We start from the raw sequence: 20,221 nt of genomic DNA, 5'->3' as shown, positions 1-20,221 counted from the left end.
AAGATATGACTGTGAAGGTGTGGGAAAGACCACACACAGGTTATGAAATAGGACAAGAGACATATTGGAACAACAGTGATCCAGTTACAAGGCACATTAGCACAGTAACGTGCTTCACCTTGGAATAAGGTACTGATACTTGTTCAAATGGGTCACAGTGGATTCTGGCAAACAAGTGGAGGGAGATACAAAGGGACTCACAAAGTTCCCTGAAGCCACTTCTACAACAGTATTAGCTGAGGTTTCTGATCAGGCTGCCTTACCCATGCACTTGGCACAAGTCTAAAAGACTTTGGGGCGGGGGAAGGTGACAAGAAAGGAAACATATGAACATTCAAAACAGAAGCAGGAATATTTAGCTCTCCCCTGACCCCAGCCCTTCTTGGAGTGATTCCACATGTCTAGATGTTCATAACTGATCTATTGATGTTTTAAATTCCACATTCCCATCTATCTGCTATAAACTTTGATTCTCAGCCTAACAAGGTCTTAACAATATTCATGATTTGGAGATGCCGGTGTTGGACTGGGGTGTACAAAGTTAAAAATCACACAACACCAGGTTATAGTCCAACAGGTTTAATTGGAAGCACACTAGCTTTCGGAGCGACGCTCTTTCATCAGGTGATAGTCACTATCGCCTGATGAAGGAGCGTCGCTCCGAAAGCTAGTGTGTTTCCAATTAAACCTGTTGGACTATAACCTGGTGTTGTGTGATTTTTAACTTTTAACAATATTCAATTATCCTGCCTTCATTGCATTCTGAGGCAGAAGGATCCAAAATCACACAACCCCCCACAAGAAAAGAAATGCTGCTTAACTCTGCGCTGAAAGCGAGTCTCTAATCTTTAAGCAGTGCCCCTGCTCATCCACAACAGCAAACATCCTTTCCAAATCCACTTTGTCAAGACCATTCAGGGTCTTACACATCAATCAATCAAGTCACTCTTCAAAACTCCAGTGAAAACAAGTTCAGTTTATCTTACCCATCTTCACAAGCCAAACCATTCATTCCAGATGTCAATCCAGTAAACCTCTTCTGAATGCAACTACAACCTTCCTTAAATAAGGAGACCAAAACTGCACAAAGCTTTCAAGATGTGGTCTCACAAATGCCCTGTATAACATCCTTAGTTTTATGTTCAATTCCATTCATTCTAAGGAATAGAATCCCATTAGCCTTCATGATTACATACTGTACCTTCACACGCCTTATATCAGAACACCCAGATTACTTGTAATCTTCAACATCATTGTGATTAGAATTTCCCTCAAAACCTTTAACATGATCAATTTGAAGTTGGCTAAGAAGATGGCGCTCACAGGAGAATTTCACCATTTATTTCTGAAATATTATTCTTTGAATGTAAAGATGGATCTTACTCAAGGTAACTCAACATTTTGGGAAGGAAAACATTATATTTAAGGAAGTCCAAGCTGAAGGGGTTGCTTAGAGAAAGGATCTATGTTTTTACCTGCTATGAGTTTCCCATTTGCTCAGCTGCTGCAGTCAAACCAGTCTAAGGGTTGATGTGCAGTTGTGGTGCCCCAGGGAAAGCAGGGTTATTTTAAGACCACTTTGCTGTTGTTGTTTTGTATGGCCTTCTTCAGGGAAGCACATGGATGTTCCCTGTTGCTAAATATCCACCAGGGAGGGAAACCATAATTCCTATGTGAGACTTCTCCAGAGATGGAGGCCTTACATCCTATGTCTCCTAGCAAATAAAAGCATGAAGTCTAATTGTAAGCTGTGTATGTTTGTTTTTCCATTATAAGCTGGGAGTGCACTGCTCTTGGGTTATTATGGTACCAATCTTTGAAGTGATTCAAAGACTGACATCGCCAAAATGACATGAAAGAAAGATATGCATTTATCCTGCACCTTTCATGACTGCTGCATAATCCACAATTGAAATGCGGGAAGTGTAGCAGCCAATTTGCATTCTCCAAACCCCCACAGCCAACAAAGTAATTATTGCCAGATCACCCATTTTGGTGATGTCAACCTTGACAACATTTGCACATTCTTCAAAAAAAATGAATTACTGCTTTTGAGTAACAAGTCCCACTGCACTGAGAAAGAATGTTTAAAGAGTTTGCTTTGGCAAAGCCACTACTTTATTAATTAACAATGACCAGCTTGCAAGAAGTTCAGATGAGTCCCATTATTTATCTCACCATTTGAGTATATGCTACATAATCATTCTGATATAAGTTCTGCCAAGTTATCAAATCAAGCCATTCTTTTTCTGGGACAACAAGAGTTTTACAACATGAATGAACCTATTAGTGATACACAGTGAATACAATGGCTGTATTCAACTCTCCCTCTACAGAGCCCTCAGCATTGACTGTTTGTGGGGTTATTTGCTTACTTGTAAACCTATATATAAACAGTACGACCTCTACCTGCTTTATTCCCTGAGCTTTAATTTCTTGGTTTCAACTTTTTTAAAAAATGTGTTCCTGGCATGTAGGTGATTATTACCCACCACATTTTCTCAGAGGTAGTCTGGAATTGCATGTTGGCCAGACCAGGTAAGGAGGGCAGATTTCCTTTCCAAATAGACACTAATGAACGAGATGGGTTTTTGAGACAATCAGCTGTGATTACATGGTCACCATTTGGCTTAAATCTGGCTCCAGATCTTCTTCTAAATTTAATTCAGATGATTTCACACTCTGCCATGTTGGGAGTCAAACCTAAGTTCCCAGAACATTACCCTGGTATCCTGAACTCCTAGCCTACTGATATTATCACTACACCACCACCTTCCGATAGCGGTCTCACCCTTCCCTGTCTCTATATTCTCCTCCAGCTCCACAGCCCTTTGATGGAGTATTGCTCCATCAGTGGTGACCCTAGTTACTGTTGCTAACGCCATAATGGAAGGACTTCCCTAAGACTCCTTGGACACTCTGTCTCTCTTTCTTTCTCTCTCATTCAAAAAGCCCATAAAAACATAATTATTTGGTTTTGGTTAACTATCCTGTTATTTTTATGGCTGTGTAGCTATATTTGTCTGCTATCACTCATGTTCAGTCCACTGATTATCAAATTAAAGCTGTTACACATATATTCGCAAGATATTGCTGATTTCATAGAATCCCTGCAGTGTGGAAACAAGCCCTTTGGCCTAGCAAGTCCACACGGACCCTCCGAAGAGTAACCCACCCAAACCCATTCCCCTACCCTATTACTCTACATTTATCTCTGACTAATCTCTACCTAGCCTACACATCCCTGGACACAATGGGCAATTTAGCATGGTCAATTCACATAACTTGCACACCTTTTGGAATGTGGGAGGAAACCTGAGCACCCGGAGGGAACCCACGCAGGCACAGAGAGAATGTGCAAACTCCACATAGACAGTCGCCCAAGATTGGGATCAAACCAGGGTCCCTGGTGCTGTGAGGCAGCAGTGTTAACCACTGAGCTACAGTCCCTTCCCTACAAAGATATAGCCACCCAGGGACTGATTGAAAACAGATCAAAGTGTAACCAGAGAACCATCAGTTCACGGGCACAACTCCACATCCTGACGTGCAATTTGTCCAAATTGTTATCAATCTTGGGCCACAGAAATATAAGAGTATGTTTTTAACCAAGTGGATCACTCAACTCAACTAAGTGGATCACTCAAACTCTGCCTACAATTACTTCCAGAATTATGTGCCTGGGTATTGGCAGAATCTGCTCTGGTTATGATCACTGTCTGAAGTAATTCACTGGATTATGATTTATATACTGTCTTTGGGTTTTAGAATTGATCTCACTGTCACAGGTCCCATGCACAGATGTCACCCTTTATTACTAAGAAGGAACAAAACCTGCACTGGAGATATCTGTAGGTCATGCAAAAAATCATTTATTCACTCCTTGAAATTGGTCTAAGATAAATCGTAACAATATTACTTCAGTTATATGGTAGGTTTGCTACCACGACCCTCATTCAGGATAGGGCTAGATAGAACTTTTTTAGTTTAACGAGGTGCAGAAAAACCATGCAGTACTCTAATGATAAGAATCTCATGTCTTAAAGAAGGTGCAGTTTATTGCATGATACGAATCAGATCCAAATTACATTAACATGATAGATATTGTTACACTCGCTTTTAGGAAAAGCTAAATGTAGGTCTTACTTCTTCTTGATCTTAGTCCCCCAACCTTCATCATAGTGGATGGCGCTTAGCGAATGCTCTCCTTAATAGCATTGTGGGTCAACTCAGAACAGGTCGTCTGCAGCGGTTCAAGAAGGCAGCTCACCAGCACCTTAAGGGCAACTAGGGATGGGTAATAGATGCTGACCAGCCAGCAACAGCCACATCCCACAAATGACTTTTAAAAAAGCCTTAGTATTACCCACTTTTTTAACGTACATCTTTATACAACAGAAATAAGGCTTTTTCATTCCCATATTTTCATTTGCTCGATTGTCAACTCCAATTGAAATTCATGTGCATGAACTGACAGTCATTCTGAAGATGTAGTTACAAGCAAACCAAAGCTGACCATCCATGGGTGTATGATATTTAGGAAGGGAAGGAAGCTAGCTATGTTAATCAAATAGTGCATTAGTATTGTAGTAGCCTTAGCTTTAACTTTCAAAATGTAGAATCAATTTGGCAGGAAAATAAGAGAAAAGGATTGCGGCAAAAAATATTGGTGCAAGTTGGTTATAGCATTCAAACAATAGTGGTTATGTAAAACTGCAATATAAGTCAGACAGTAAAAGTGTATGTGACAATGGTAATACAGTGATCAGGGGATTTCAGTTTATTTCAATAGAGTAGGTAAACTGAAATTTGTACCACTTTTGTGGAAGATCAATTCTTGGAAGACATGCAAGTTTCTTGAATAGCATGTTGAAGACCCACCTAGAGAATGAGCTATTTTAAATCCAGAGTTGGGCAATGAAAATCGACAAATTAATAATTTTGTTATAAAGGTGTTTTTAGGAAAGAGAGATCATAATACGATAAAATCTTACATTAAATTTGAAGGTGTTATAGTGCAATCAGAAACTAGCGTCTTAAAATTAAACAAAGGAAACTTTGAAGGGATGAGGGCAAATTGATTTTGTTGGGAGTGGGGGGTACCAGAGTAAAAAATATGACAAAGCCAGGTAATGGCTAACAACTAAAGAATTAATACATAATTTGCAACAGGAATACATTCCTTTAATGCACAAATACCCAGTAAGGTAATTGTTCCAACTGTGGCTAACAAAAGCAATTAAGGATTATATCGGAACTAAGAAAGGCACAAAGTGCTATTAAAAATTGGATAAGCCTGAGGATTGTAAGAATTTTAGAAATTTGCAAAGCATGGGCAAAACAAAAATTAAGAAATGCAAAAATGAATAACAGCAGCTAAGAAAATTTTAAAAAAGACTGTTAAAGCTTTGATGGATATGTGAAAAAGAAAAAAAACACAAAACATATCTGGGTCCATTACAAGAGGAGTCAGGAGAATTTAATGGTGAATAATTAAATGGTAGAAAAACTAAACATATACTTCACTTTCATCTTCACAGAAGAAAGTACTAACAGCATCTCAGAAATAATGGAGAATCTAGGAATTAGCAGAAAAAGGCTCTGCAAATAAGTTTTAAAAAGCACCAGAGAAATTAAGGGGACACAAAGTGGAGCTAAATCCCCATGACCTACATCCCAAATTGTTAAAAGAAGTGTCTGTGCCAAAAGTAGATGAATTGGTGGTCAACACTCCAAATTTTAATGACTCTGGAATGGTTTCTGCAGATTGGAGGGGGAAAATGTAACCACAGTATTTAAAACAGTACAGTGTGAGAAAACTGGGAATTACAGCTATGTTAGCCTCACATCTGTTGCAGGGAAAATGCTTGAATCCAGGATGATGTGATAATAGGACACTTGGAAAATAATAGCAGGATCTAATGGAGTCCTTCAAACCAGTTTGGGTTTTTTTTTGGAGAATGTAACTAGCACAATAAATAAGGGGTAACTGGCAGACATGGTACAGTGTATTTAGATTTTCAGAAGGCTTTTGATAAATATCACACACAAGGGCTTTGTAATTAAAACTGGAACACTTGGAATTGGGGGAATACACTGGCATGGATTGAGAATGGGTTAACAGATAGAAAACACAGCAGGAATAAATTGATCATTTCTAAGGTGGCAGCCTGTGATCAGTGGGTACTGCATGGCTCAGTGCTGGAATCCCCTATCAATAATGTTGGCAGTCAGATTAAATGTAATATTTCCAAGTTGGAAAAGGACACAAAGCTAGGTACAAGTGTAAGGAGGGTCCAAGGCATTCTCACTGGGATTTGGAGATGTTATGCTAGTGGGCAAAAAAACTGGGAGATGAGATACAATGTGAAGAAATGAGAGATTATGCATTATGATAGAAAAAGTAGAAATTGAGAATATTGCTTCTGTAGTGCGAGGCTGGGAAGCACTGAACTTAAAAAAAAAGAGTTCAGGATTCAGGTCAGGAAGCAATTAAAAGTGCAAGTGGTACATTGGCACTTAATGCAAGAGGATGTGAGTGTAGGCATAAAGATGTCTCACTGTATTTGTGTAGAGCTTTGGTGAGACAATACCTGGAGTCTTGCGTGCAGTTTTGTTCTCCTTAACTATGGAAAGATATACTTGCCATTGAGGAGTGTGAGGAAAGGTTCACCAAACTGGCATTGGAGAGATTGTCCTATGGGGAAAGATTAAATTAATTAGGTCTTTATTCTGTGGGGTTTAGAAGAATGAGAGGTGATTTCATCCAACCATACAAATTTCTAACAGGGTAGATGTATGAAGGATGTTCCCCCAGGCTGGTTAGTCCAGAACAAAGGGACACCATGTCAGAATAGGACTGATATGAGGCAGACATCCTTTGCTGAGAAGGTAGTGAATCTTTGTAATTCACTGCTCCAGATGGCTCTGTCATGGAGCATGTTCAAGATTGAGATCGATGTATTTCTGTACATTAAAAGTATTTTTGGCTATAGCAATGGTGCAGGAAAATGAGACCCACATGGTAAATCAGCCATGATATTATTCAATAGTGGAATGACCTTGAAGTATTGAACAGTCAACACCTGCTCTAATTACTTATATCCAGGAAAGCAGACAGACAGTTGACCTGATGGCACTATTTAAAATTATAAAGGGTTTGACAGGATTAATGCAAAAGAATTTCTACTTGTGGAGAAGTCCAAAAGTAGGTGTCATAAATACAGGAGAGTCTCAAATCAATTCAATAAGGAATTCAGAGAAACATTTGTACCCAGAGGGTGGCTTGTGTATGGATCTTGATGTACAGCACGGAAACAGACCCTTCGGTCCAACCCATGTCGACCAGATATCCCAACCCAATCTAGTCCCACCTGCTAGCACCCGGCCAATATCCCTCCAAACCCTTCCTATTCATATCCCCATCCTGATGCCTTTTAAATGTTGCAATTGTACTAGCCTTCACCACTTCCTCTGGCAGCTCATTCCATGCACATACCACCTTCTGTGTGAAAAAGGTGCCCCTTAGGTCTCTTTTATATCTTTCCCCTCTCACCCTAAACCTATGCCCTCTAGTTCTGGACTCCCCTACCCCGGGGAAAAGACTTTGTCTAATTATCCTATCCATGCCCCTCATGATTTTATAAACCTCTATAAGGTCACACCTCAGCCTCCGACACTCCAGGGAAAACAACACCAACTTCAGAATTAATTAAAGTTCAGCAGCTGCTGGGGTAGGATACAAACATGTGTAGATGAATCATTAGCCTGGGTTTCGGGTTTATTAGCTCAGTAATGTCACTAGTATGCCACCATCTCCATGTAAGCCAATCTGTAATGCTGTCCAACTGCTTCCTTCACTGTCATCTTTTGGCTCTTCTTCTTTCAGGATTCTCTTACGATAAGCTTACAAATTGAGTCGGTAATTAGGAAGGCAAAAACAACATTGGCATTTATTTCAAGGGGACTAGAATATAAAAGCAGGGATGTATTTCTGAGCCTTTGTAAGGCTCTGGTCTGACCATATTTAGAGTATTGTGAGCAATTTTGGGCCCCATACCTCAGGAAGGATGTACTGGCCCTGGAGTGGGTCCATAGGAGGTTCCCAGGAATGAAAGGCTTAACATATGAGGAACATTTGAGGACTCTGGTTCTATACTTGATAGAGTTTAGAAGGATGAGGAGGTTCTAATTGAAACTTACAGAGTACTGAACGACCTGTGCAGAGTGGATATTGGGAAGATGTTTCCATTGGCAGGAGAGACTAGGACCCATGGGCACAGCCTTAGAGTAAATGGAAGACCCTTTAGAACAGAGATGAGGAGAAATTTCTTTAGCCAGTGAGTCTGTGGAATTCATTGCCACAGAAGGCTGTGGATGCCAGGTCACTGAGGACATATGGAACAGAGATAGATAAGTTCTTGATTGCCAAGGGGATCAAAAGTTATGGGGACTAAGTGGGAAAATGGGATTGAAAAATCTATCCGCCATGATTAAATGGCAGAGCAGACTCAATGGGCTGAATGGCTTAATTTCTGCTCCTATGTTTTATGCTCTTATGGTCTTCCATTAATCCTTCAGGTGATGATTAGGTTCCAGCCATCTGCATGGATAAGAATCTAAGGAACTCCATTTGTCTCCTTTCAATATTATTTCAGAGTTCTCTTGTGCTTCTAGCTTTATTCAGTACTTCCTCATTGAGTCTCTTCTCCACCTTTGGAGCTTTCTTAAGCACAATATTTCAAAACTGTTGAATTTATTTTTTTCCTCTTTCCCAATGCTTCAGGCTTCACATCCATAATTCATGACTGGCTAGATGCAACACTTTCGCATATGGATTCTCATATCAAGAATCAAGCTCACTTTTCTTAAAATGTTGCTCAATTTTGTAGAAACACTTTTGGCTTGTTCAAATCTATTTCAAATTTGAGTATTCCTTCTGACATTGTTAAAAATCACACAACACCAGGTTATAGTCCAACTGGTTTATTTGGAAGCACTAGTTTTCGGAGCACTGCTCCTTCATCAGGTGGTTGTCTGTAAGCTAGTGCTTCCAAATAAACCTGTTGGACTATAACCTGGTGTTTTGTGATTTTTAACTTTGTACACCCTAGTCCAACACTGGCACCTCCAAATCATGACTACCTTCTGACATTGGATGTCACTGTGTATCTTAGATCAATAAATTGATTGATGAACATTATAACCAGTTAAGGGGGAAATCGAAGCCCTCTATTAACTCCCACTTGGGTCAGTCACAATAAATATTTATAATGCTTTTACAGCCATCAAATTTTGTTTAAAACGTGATTAACTAGATCACAACGAAGGAGACAAATTATAAATTTTTGTGTAAGAAAGAGGAATTTTATTGCCAACTAACTTGAAAAACAGAGGCAATGTTCCCTCTAAGCTGTGTGAGACTGCTGGGCACACTGACTGGGATGCTGTTGTCACTCATGTACTTTGGAAGTCCGTGCAGCAGCAACAACAATAATACAGGGAACGTTAAACACAAGCAAAGTTTAAAAAGTAGAAAGAGTCTCATTTGGACAGGAAGAATGGGCTTCACTTTTTGACACGTTAGCTTTGAAAACTGATGCCAATTGTTTAATTGTGGACTTGTATTGGTGAGCAAAGGTGATGTTTGTAGACCCTAAGTTGTCAATGAATGGCTGTTGCCTCAAGTTGCCTTTTCACTGTCTTGAAGGTTGAGAGAGACATGGAGCGAGAGAGAGAGAGAAACACTGCCAGCTTCTTGACATTATCAGTTCATATTTCATTTTCTCAGCTTTCTTCGGTGCAGAAAGGAACAACTGATATAGCTTCACTTGTATATTTCCAAGTCTGCTCTATTGTCATTGCAAACGATGTATTCCATGCGTAACCTTTCATTTCCCCATTATGTGAATTTATCATGCAAGTGTGAATTAAACAAGATATGATGTTAGTTATGCTGACATAGTTGGCTGGTTTCAATCTTTAGATAACATGATAATTACAATTCAGCCAGTTTCCCTTATGTCATAATGCCTTCTACACTGGCTTCAATCTGTGGTTAAGTGTCCACAGGTCAGTATATATCCTTTCTTTAAGAAACACCTTTAGTTTATGAAGGGTCTCAGATGAAGTTGAAAGTTGACAGTCTATTTTTAATGTGAATGTAACATATATTCTAACTTGCTTCCATTCACTCTGATGGCACATACTGGAATTTCCTTCGACTCAGTCATTACCACACGCAATGTACACTTTGTTGCAGTTAAGACAGAACCTACCACTTTCCTTTATGACTTATCGATTAATTTTTGCAAGTTTTCTTTTCTTATTCTAAGTATAGTGTCATTAGCACAGGACCTGATGTTGATGGCTTTCCTTTTGACCTTTATTAAAGAATTGGAAGGATGGATATTATAATATACATGGAGAAACAGTCTGATGAGATGATTCAACCTTTTTTGACCACTTCCTGATCTCAGAGCTAGTTCTTGTATGTAATTGTCTCCGTAGTTGATTCAATTAGCATTTGTGGACTTAAGGGGAAAGAGGCCAAGGAATAGAAAGAAATGAAATAATTTGAAGAAATAAGTTGAAAAATGACTCTTGCCAGCACAGAAATGTTGTGCTGAATGACCTATTTCTGTCCTGTCAAACTGCACACAGTTCGCTGCAGAATCACTTGGTGATATTGTGATTCAATAATTAACAGAGATGTCAAGCATTTCTCAGTTTGTTCCTGCCAAAAATACTGACAAATCCAATCAATACCACTTGCTGATCAGCTGACAGCAGGCTGTATCTTGTTCCAAATGTCTCAACCCATCACTTTATTGTATAGGTCCTTTCTAATTCTGGTTTAAAACCGTTAATTCTGGCAACCCAAAGACAGGCATATCAACTCCTACTCTGACAACACAAGTCATCTTTCACATACACACATAATAGATGGGTTTCCCTCAATCTTAGCTGCAGAGGAGTTACTAAAAATGTTCATTCCAGATGACTGTGAACTGTTGCTCAGACAAATATTCAACCTTACCAGCTGCATCAGCTAGACAGGACGCAACAGCTCTGGGATCCAATTAACATAATTGGGAATAAAATGACAACAGCCAGTTAACAACTTTGTTTGAAATTGTTTAGGCTAACAATTTGTAAATGCAATTTCCAACTTAGTTTTTAGGTTCAGTACACCCTTCCAGTTAGAAACATGTTACTTAACTAAAAGCAACAAGTAAGCTTTTCATTTCCTTTTCTTTAAGTAAGGCATTGTCCTTATCTTGCAAGGGTCTTATTTAGGGCGGTTGTAATTCCTACAGCAGCCTGAACCAAGGCCATAATTGCATTGGTTTTTGTAAAATCATTCACCACAATGCTGATCTAAGACTTCAATTTGCTGTCACCTAACCTATACTTACTGATGTATCACATCTCTTTAACACTTCAATCATTGTGGTTTCCTGAAACATGACCCTAGACCTTTCACTGTTTTGTTTTTTAATAAATATATTGTGGCTGGTGGAAAGCAGCTTTTATACTTACTTCCATAGATAGGATCCATATGATTGATCACGTTACTCTAGACCGCTGACACAAATCATGACCAGCAAATTATATGTTATTAGTGGGCGGCACGGTGGCACAGTGGTAAGCACTGCTGCCTCACAGCACCGGAGACCGGGGTTCAATTCCCGCCTCAGGCGACTGACTGTGTGGAGTTTGCACGTTCTCCCCGTGTCTGTGTGGGTTTCCTCCGGGTACTCCGGTTTCCTCCCACAGTCCAAAGATGTGCAGGTCAGGTGAATTGGCCATGCTAAATTGCCCGTAGTGTTAGGTAAGCGGTAAATGTAGGGCTATGGGTGGGTTGCGCTTCGGCGGGTCGGTGTGGACTTGTTGGGCCGAAGGGCCTGTTTCCAGACTGTAATGTAATGTAATCTAATAAAAAAAAATCTAATCGTAATCTAATCTAGTTGTAATGCTCTTTGGGACTGCCTGAAGTCATGAAAGGCAAAAAAAAATGGACATCTTTCTTTATCATTAAGTAATAAAAGTTAATAGAACTAATTAAAGTATAGAAATGTTTAAAGCCTTCCATTTCCCCATTCTGGATTAGTTCAAGATCACTGGATATTACTGTAGACAAACCTTGATTTTCTGCTAACAGTGTCACAATCTTTGTTAAACTCAATTTTCCAGTAGGGAAAATTACAAATAAGGCCTCCTAATTTGTTCGAACAGTCGACAAAAACATATGTTTGAAAAGGCACCCTGCAGCTTTAGGTTAAGCTATGTACATTCCAAATTCTCACTTGAATTTCTGTTTCATTCATAGCCTGCAAACTGAATCAATACTGACTGTATGAATGACCCTTGTGCTTTTGAATTCCTTTTAAAAACAGCAGCTTTTGGGAAAAGAAAAATGCTACTTTTCCTTCTGTTCTTGTCTTAGGGTTTCTATTCAGCACTGAATTTGATAATACTTTGAGCATATGTTATTTGTAGCTTTATTACAACCTTGGAGCTCCTGCCAATACCGTCATTTACTTTTCATTCACTGTTAACCCTCTCAGCACCATACAAAAACAGAATCGTGTACAAAAGGTCAGATATATAAAAAGTAAGCCAGCTTTCCTTTATTGACATTGCTGGAGAAGATATGCTGAATTAAACAGGACTTCTTTGCAAACAAAACTATATTGTCACAATAGTCAATAGTTGTGAAAAGTTCACTGGATCTAGTTCACGAATGTGTGCATTTTACAGGTACCACACTACACAGAAAGTGTTCCAAAAGTTCCTGGACCATTACCAGATAAATACACTAAGGATAAACTTGCACTGATTTCTCCATACCTGCCCTGAAAATTTGCATTTATCTGATTTAAACATGCTTTACACTGCAACCTCACTGTAATTTCTTTGATCACTTGCACCAGCCCTGAGTTATAGCAACTGGAGCCCGACTTGAATTTTTAATTCACTCATCCAAAGGCCATAGAACCTAAGTTTCCTGGATCTTACACTGAAACAGTATACATCTGCATTTAAAAGTTGAAATAAAGCAGCAATTAAATTCACGGTTTCTGCTGTTATGAGGCTTTTAGCAGTTTTTTAAAAGTCTCCTAAGACTTATGTCGTCTCCTGTATATTTTGGAATGCTTTTTAATAGTAATAAAATGTGTCACATTCAAAAGTGGAAAAAAAGTCGACAAATATATTTTCGAAAGCACACGTGATTAAAGAACATAAGTGACGGCTGGATGAATCCAAATTTCAATTTTCATAACCTCTTTGGGAAAAAGACCGAGAGGAGGAAAACGATGCACCTTCTGAGTCTTGCTGAGCCCGAATTGTTTTTGAAGATTTTCACTTGGATCAGGTTTTGAATTCTAGTGTTTGCTAATAGTGCCCTGCTTGTAAAATCCAGAAGAAATATGTTGGCTCTTGGATTTATTGTCACAATTGGGAAGCACTTGCTGAACGAACCCAAGTATGCTATGAGCCACTCTAACAACGGATTTAAAATAATCCAAACAGCTTGTGACGTGGCTCATTGAGGCTCACGAGAAGCAAAAGCAATGTATTCATCGACAGAGGCACATCATCAGCAAACAAAGGACTATGATCAACATTGCAACATATTGGATTACCCCTAGTTTGTTCTCTTAGCTTTCAATCGCTGTTTATATGGCACCACCTTAGCCAATCAGAATCAACTTGCTAACCAGTCAGCACCCTTTCCTTCTGACATATGAATTTCAGTGATGGTTTGAAATTTGCTATTCTTACCTTTAATCTGATTATACAAAGGAGCAAAGCTTTAGCAACATGCCTGTCTTTTCAGCAAGAAAGGAATGGTCAAGAGGGCTGTGGATAGGGTGCTGTCTCAGATCAGTTAGCAGCTGCTGTGAATTTTAATGAAAGTTTGGTGTAGGAAATTCTAGACCAATATGTGGCCGAAACAGATTGCAAACTCCAAAATAAACATGGTTACTGTTAGAGGTGATTTTGCAATAAGCAGCACTTGCTGAACAATCCACAGCATGCTAATAATCTTAAATTGGCTGTCAGTGTAGTTATCATTTGAGCTTGTAACATGGCTTATTTAAACAAGCAGGAGAAATTGAGGACTGGAGATCAAAGTCAAAGAGTATGGTGTTGGAAAAGCACAGCAGATCAGGCAACATCCGAGGAGCAGGAGAGTCGCTCTTCATCAGGAAGTTGACTCCTGATGAAGAGCTTATGCTCCAAACGTCGATCTCCAGCACCACACTCTTCGACTTATTTGAACATGTGGCCATTGCACAGTGATGAGGATATGTTGAATACTGCAATTTTGTCACTCTTGGCACGGCGGTCTCTAATGCATTTGTTGCAAAGACGACAGTGGGCTGGCAAGGTGCTCAATTCTATTTCTCTGGGCCCTCTTCTCAGCCAGCTGAGTTTTTCATTTCTGTTCTGCTTTTTCAATGCCCTTTTAAACCATCAGCCCCCCAGAAGGTCACAGATGTCAGTGTCAGTGCTCATCATTTTCATACCTCATTTGGCGGGTGTCCTTATACCTGATGCCCAGGAGGTTGTGACCAGTGGCCAATTCGCTGTACAGAAGATCATTGGGTAAAGGGCTGTCAACCATCCAATGGGTCAGAGCAGGCATCACTGGTTTAACCATGAGCATATGCTGATGGAATTAATAAGCCTCAAGACCTCTACCTCAGTGAATGAGCCCTGCTAAGTGTTACTGAGATAATGAAGATGGAAACAATTCAGCCTCTTTGTCTACCTAGCATATGTTATCCAGGTCTCAACACATGTAGATGGGTGCACTGAGGACTCAGCCTGGGTAGTTGAGTTTCCAGTCAGGGTGCTATTATTTCACACTCTCTTACTCATGCTGGACATCACAGCTGCAGCCTTAGGGAAGAGTCGGTTAGGTTCTCGAGCTCGGAGACTTGAAGCCACCAGCGAAATGGCAGCACCGTAGGACAGTGGTCATTCTGTTGGTCAAAGCCATTGCCTCTGCTGCCTTCATTGGTCTCACTGAGACAGCCAGCCACGGGAGCAGAGGCAGTCTGCCCCAGCTGCTGCTTTCCAGTGAGGATGCTCAGTACACAGTGTCCTCATTCTATAGCAACATGAGGGCTTCAGTCAACAGGGAGGGAACGACATTGGAACCTTTAACATCCACAGTGCAGTCAACACAGGGCTGTGTTCTTGAACAAACAATCATTGGCAAACTCCCCTCCTTACTGTTGCTGTCGATTACAGAAGGTTTCTACATACACTTCAGAACTGTAGGAAGGATGTTCAGCCTTGAGCTCAGAATGCTGTTGGCACATCAACCCGAAAGATCTGTGCAGAATGTTAGTGTATTCTGGTCAGATACAACAGGATCAGCTGATGAAAAGCAATGTGGTCAGTGAACAAGTAGTTCATCCCCACAAGCCAACCTGTAAATCAATGCAATTGATTTCACACTGTCCCTGGAATATGGCTGGAAATCGAGTTTTAAAAAAACAAGAAATACAGGTTATTCTGTTGTATGATACACGGGGCAGGATGAAAGTCGAACTGGCGCCAAAGACTCCATTAGGAGAAGCGAGTAAACAGTAATTGTATGAAACTTAAAAAGGAGGAAGGGGCACATTAAAGACACTGACACAGGGGCACGGAATGGTGCACACTGCCAGGGATATTAAAGGCGAAACGTGTTCACCAAAGAGGGTCGGGGCTAAGATTTCCCCAATTCATCATCCAGTGTGATCCTAGCCCCGGGGTAAACATTGGGGGAGTTCGAGGGAGCCAGCGGAGAAAAGCCCTCTCTCAACAAGACAGGGCACCGCGTCAACCCGGGGCTGTTCAAACCTCGGTGCATCAGAGGAATGAGAGATTCAACCTAGCGTTCTGCACAACCCACATTGATTACTCTCGGTCTACTAGAAAAATCCCATTCTGCGCCTCTCCCTTTGCAATCAGAACTGTTCTAATAGGAGCGCTCGGTAGGCACGACCAGCTGCAGAGCGCACAAGGTTAGGAATTATACTTTATCCTCCTAACTCTAGTTACAAGTCATATTTGCGAATCTTCTCTCACCTTCCCGATTCACTAGGACTCTCCATTTGACCATACTTCCTATCCAAGGCGAGGAGAGAACCATCATTGTTTTTTTTACATTATCAGTCAGGTTTGTCAACCTTATATGTGTCTAACTCCGCCTATTGGTGCAAACTGAGGGTTTTGGGATGGGGGGGTATCCGTTCCATCCCACATAGACGAACAAACATAAATTTTATAAAGAACCTCATTTCACTGCTATTTCATTTCACTGTGATCGGGGAAGGCAAATAAAAACTTTGAGCTAACGCACTGGTCTTACAACAACTGTGTGAAACAGACCCTCAGTAAGACGTGTACGTTTAAGCAAAGGATTTGGGGGGAATTAATTGCTGATTTTTGTTTAATCAAAAATTTCGATAAGAAGGATTGCACCAAAATAGGAGATCGAGCAACTGTGAAACCTCTCCAAAAAGCAGCCTTTAAACACACACACACAGCCGAGCAGTCAGGTCAGAGGGAAAGCTATCAGTTCACTTGTAAACAGCTTTCCCCAAACGGCGACAAGTCAATGCCCTACCTTTGGATCTCGAAGCTGCACCCTTTTCTTAAAATGAATGCTCTCCTCCGCATTTTCCGTGAGTGTTCCTGCTCCCTCTTTCGCCCGGTGAGCTGACAATTTAAGATAATTCACAGGCGCTGCAGCAACATAAGAGATTGGTCAGCCCCACCTGGGCCACGCTCATGTACAAAAAAAACAAAATATTTCCCGCTCTCCTTCAAAACCAACAATGAGAAAATCTTTGAGTGAAAGTAACGCAAAAATGTGCTGAGTAGCAAAAAAAATGAAATAATAATCTTGATGGTTGTTAGATTTCAGATTCCTTTTTTTATCCCTCTCTCATTATCCAGCCCAGTCGGTGTGGTTTCCTGTAGCTGCCTCCTGTTTAAAGGCTGGAGAGAGGGATCACAGCTGCAGATCGCAATCCCACTCACAGGAACTGGACAGGAGGTTCGGCGGCACACTCTCAATCTCGCCAGGGTCCTAGCGCTCACACATCGACACCGCAAAGTCAGGCGTTTTCCTCGGTTGCTCTTTGATACGATAACGGTAATACCTCCGGACAAGACCACGGGGCTGCTCTCTCCCAGTAAAGAGAGACGGCTAGTGGTGGTTCAGGAGAAAGTGAGGACTGCAGATGCTGGAGATCAGAGTCGGGATTAGAGTGGTGCTGGAAAAGCGCAGCAGGTCAAGGCAGCATCCGAGGAGCAGGAGAATCGGCATTTCGGGCATTAGCCCCTTCATCCCGAGAATCACCATGCCTCAGGTGAAGTTCAGTTGGCTGGACGGCGAGTTTGCGTTGCAGAGTGACCCCAGCCCAATTCCCCCACAGGCTCAGGTTAGACTTTCAATCGCTCCCCATGCTTAAGGTGCGGCAACGCTCTGGTTAAACCACCATCACTGACCTCTCTATGTACTGAGAGAGACATAATCTGGTAAGATTATTTGGTGATTTGATGCAGTTGTTCAGCTCACAAAGGATCACCCCATGCAGAAATTTCCTGCAGTTTGGGCACCCCACTCAGTTCGGAATTTATTCCATAGATCCACCTCCTTTATTGTGCAGAAGACCATTCTATAAAATAACAGCTTCCCAACAGTCTGGAATTCATGGAATCCCTACAGTGTGGAAACAGGCCATTTGGCCCAACAAGTCAACACTGACCCTTTGGAAAGTAACCCACCCAGACCCACCCTCCTACCCTATTACTCTACATTTCCCCCTGAATAATGCCCCTCGTCTTCACAACCCTGAACGCTTTGGGCAATTTAACATGGTCAATCCACCTAAACTGCACATCTTTGCACTGTGGGAGGAAACCTGAGCACCCAAAGGAAACCCACGCAGACACAGGGAGAATGTGCAAAATCCACACAGACAGTCGCCTGAGGCTGGAATCGAACCTGGGTCCCTAGCATTATACGGCAGCAGTGCTAACCACTGTGCCACCCCAGCATTACTTTGTACTAGCTTGAACCTCTATCTCCTTGTCCCATTGCAAGGTTCAGTAAGAAGGAATGATCAGTTCGCGTTCTTATCTTACCCATTACTTAATAATGTGGTCACTTCTCAACCATTCCCTCATTGGAAACTAAAACATAACCCATATATCTCAGCCCTCAGATCCGGGGGGTTAGAGTGCCCCCACACTTGTGTTTTGGTGAGCAGGACTGGACAGATGACCGACTGTGCCAGCACATCTATCGTTTTTTCCTGTCCATGTATCAGCATCCCAACTTGTGCTGATGGTCCAGCCAGTGTTCAATGAATGTTGACCATCTTCAGTTCCATCTACCAAAGGAAAGTTTATAATTTAAGCAACGAGCTGACAAGAGCATCCCAAAAGGGAAGATAGAACGTGGACTTTAGCTGAGACTGCAACATCACTTTTTCTCAAGTGTCTGCTGCAGTAGATAATATTGTGGCCATGCTTCCAAAGCATAGAGAAAATGATCATTTCAGCTCAGCTGTCTGCTACCTAATCCATGTTGAAGGTTGACCACTTGCAGTAGGTGATGCCTGTGGTCGTTTTTAGTTTGCTTATTCTTTTCAAAAGCAAAGTTCTTTCAGTCCATGAAAGTCCTACATCTTAAATTGGACAACGGAATTTGAAAATTAGTAATCTATATATTGCATCAACATTTTGCACATTTTCTTTGCTGTTTTTTTAAATGACAAAATTCCACAAGTGGAAAGTAGATTAAGTATAACTTATTGTGGAAACATAATGTAGATGCCCTAGGTTTTAGCAATTCCAGAGGTTCTGTAGTATTCTGCTGTAACGCATTGTTACTTGTGAACGATAATGCATTTAGTAGCTTAGACAAATTATTTTATATTTAAGATGCTTAGCATGAGAGCTTGGGCAACCAATCCATTGCATTCAATGATGGTGAGGGAAAGGCAGGTTTGGGGAGCAGTTTCTAGTAGTCAGCCTCAGAACAATGAACAGTTGTGAGGTTGCATGTGAAGGTAGTAGGAGAGTTATGCAGTAATAGCAGTTACTGGGATGGGGAGACGTGAATTTGTAAAATGATTTGAACATGAGGAAAGGAAATTTAAATTTGTAGGATCAACGTCACCATCATATTTTAATACATTCTAACAAGCAAGATTTGTGGTTCAGTTTGAGGTTCTGGATGTAGGTTTGCTCGCTGAGCTGGAAGGTTCTTTCCAGATGTTTCATCACCATACTAGGTAACATCTTCAGTGGGCCTCAGGCGAAGCACTGTTGATAAGTCCTGCTTTCTATTTATATGTTTAGGTTGGTGATGTCATTTCCTGTGGCAGTCACTTCCTGTTCTTTTTCTCAGAGGGTGGTAGATGGGGTCTAACTTGATGTGTTTGTTGATAGATTTCTGATGGTTGAAATACCATGCTTCTAAGAATCCTCGTGCATGTCTTTGTTTGACTTGTCCTAGGATGGAGGTGTTGTCCCAGTCAAAGTGGTGTCCTTCCTTATCTGTATGTAAGGATACTAGTGAGAGAGGGTCATGTCTTTTTGTGGCTAGTTGGCGCTCATGTATCCTGGTGACTAGTTTTCTGCCTGTTTGTCCAATGCAGTGTTTGTTACAGACCTTGCACGGTATTTTGTAAATGACATTAGTTTTGCTTGTTGCTACATCGAGTGACATCACCAACGCAAATAAACCCAAACATATAAATAGAAAGGAGGACTTATCAGCAGTGCTTTGCCTGAGGCGTACTGAAGATGTTACCTAGTAGGGTGGCGAAATGTCTGAAAATGAACCTTCCAGCTCAGTGAGCAAACCTACATTCACGTTCTAACAAATTGTCATCAATCTGAAACAATAACTGCATTAATACTATAATCTCCCTGCAGCTGCAAATTCATATAATTTCCAATTTAGCATTTTTTAAATTGAAAAAGTAAGTGCATTTGATGAGATGTAACTAACTATATAGCCATCTTTCCACATTCATCACAATTAACATAATTACATAATATAATGCATGTATTACCAAGAATAAATTTCACTAATATCAAAAATAGGATCCTAGACATTAGTCATTTCCTTACAAGTTACATACCAACTCTTAAGACTATAAGAACTAGGAGTAAGCAATTCAGCCCCTCAAGCCAG

General features: G+C 40.8%; 1 protein-coding gene across 1 annotated transcript in view; it reads right to left on the bottom strand.

The window, feature by feature from the left end:
- The window catches only part of garnl3 (GTPase activating Rap/RanGAP domain like 3), a 451,733-nt gene extending 434,597 nt beyond the window's left edge, over nt 1-17,136 (bottom strand). Inside the window, exon 1 of the mRNA XM_043720251.2 lies at nt 16,634-17,136. Coding sequence (XP_043576186.2) covers nt 16,634-16,686 — 53 coding nt within the window. The 5' untranslated portion in view covers nt 16,687-17,136. The remainder of the gene's footprint in view (nt 1-16,633) is intronic.
- Between the last annotated feature and the right edge of the window lie 3,085 nt (nt 17,137-20,221).

This window comes from Chiloscyllium plagiosum, unplaced genomic scaffold, assembly GCF_037043375.1.
Source record: "Chiloscyllium plagiosum isolate Xiang-an unplaced genomic scaffold, Cpla_swu_hap1 HiC_scaffold_21, whole genome shotgun sequence".
Lineage (NCBI taxonomy): Eukaryota > Metazoa > Chordata > Chondrichthyes > Orectolobiformes > Hemiscylliidae > Chiloscyllium > Chiloscyllium plagiosum.
The sequence above is the reverse complement of the archived record's forward strand: the minus strand, read 5'-3'. Positions and strand labels throughout refer to the sequence as shown.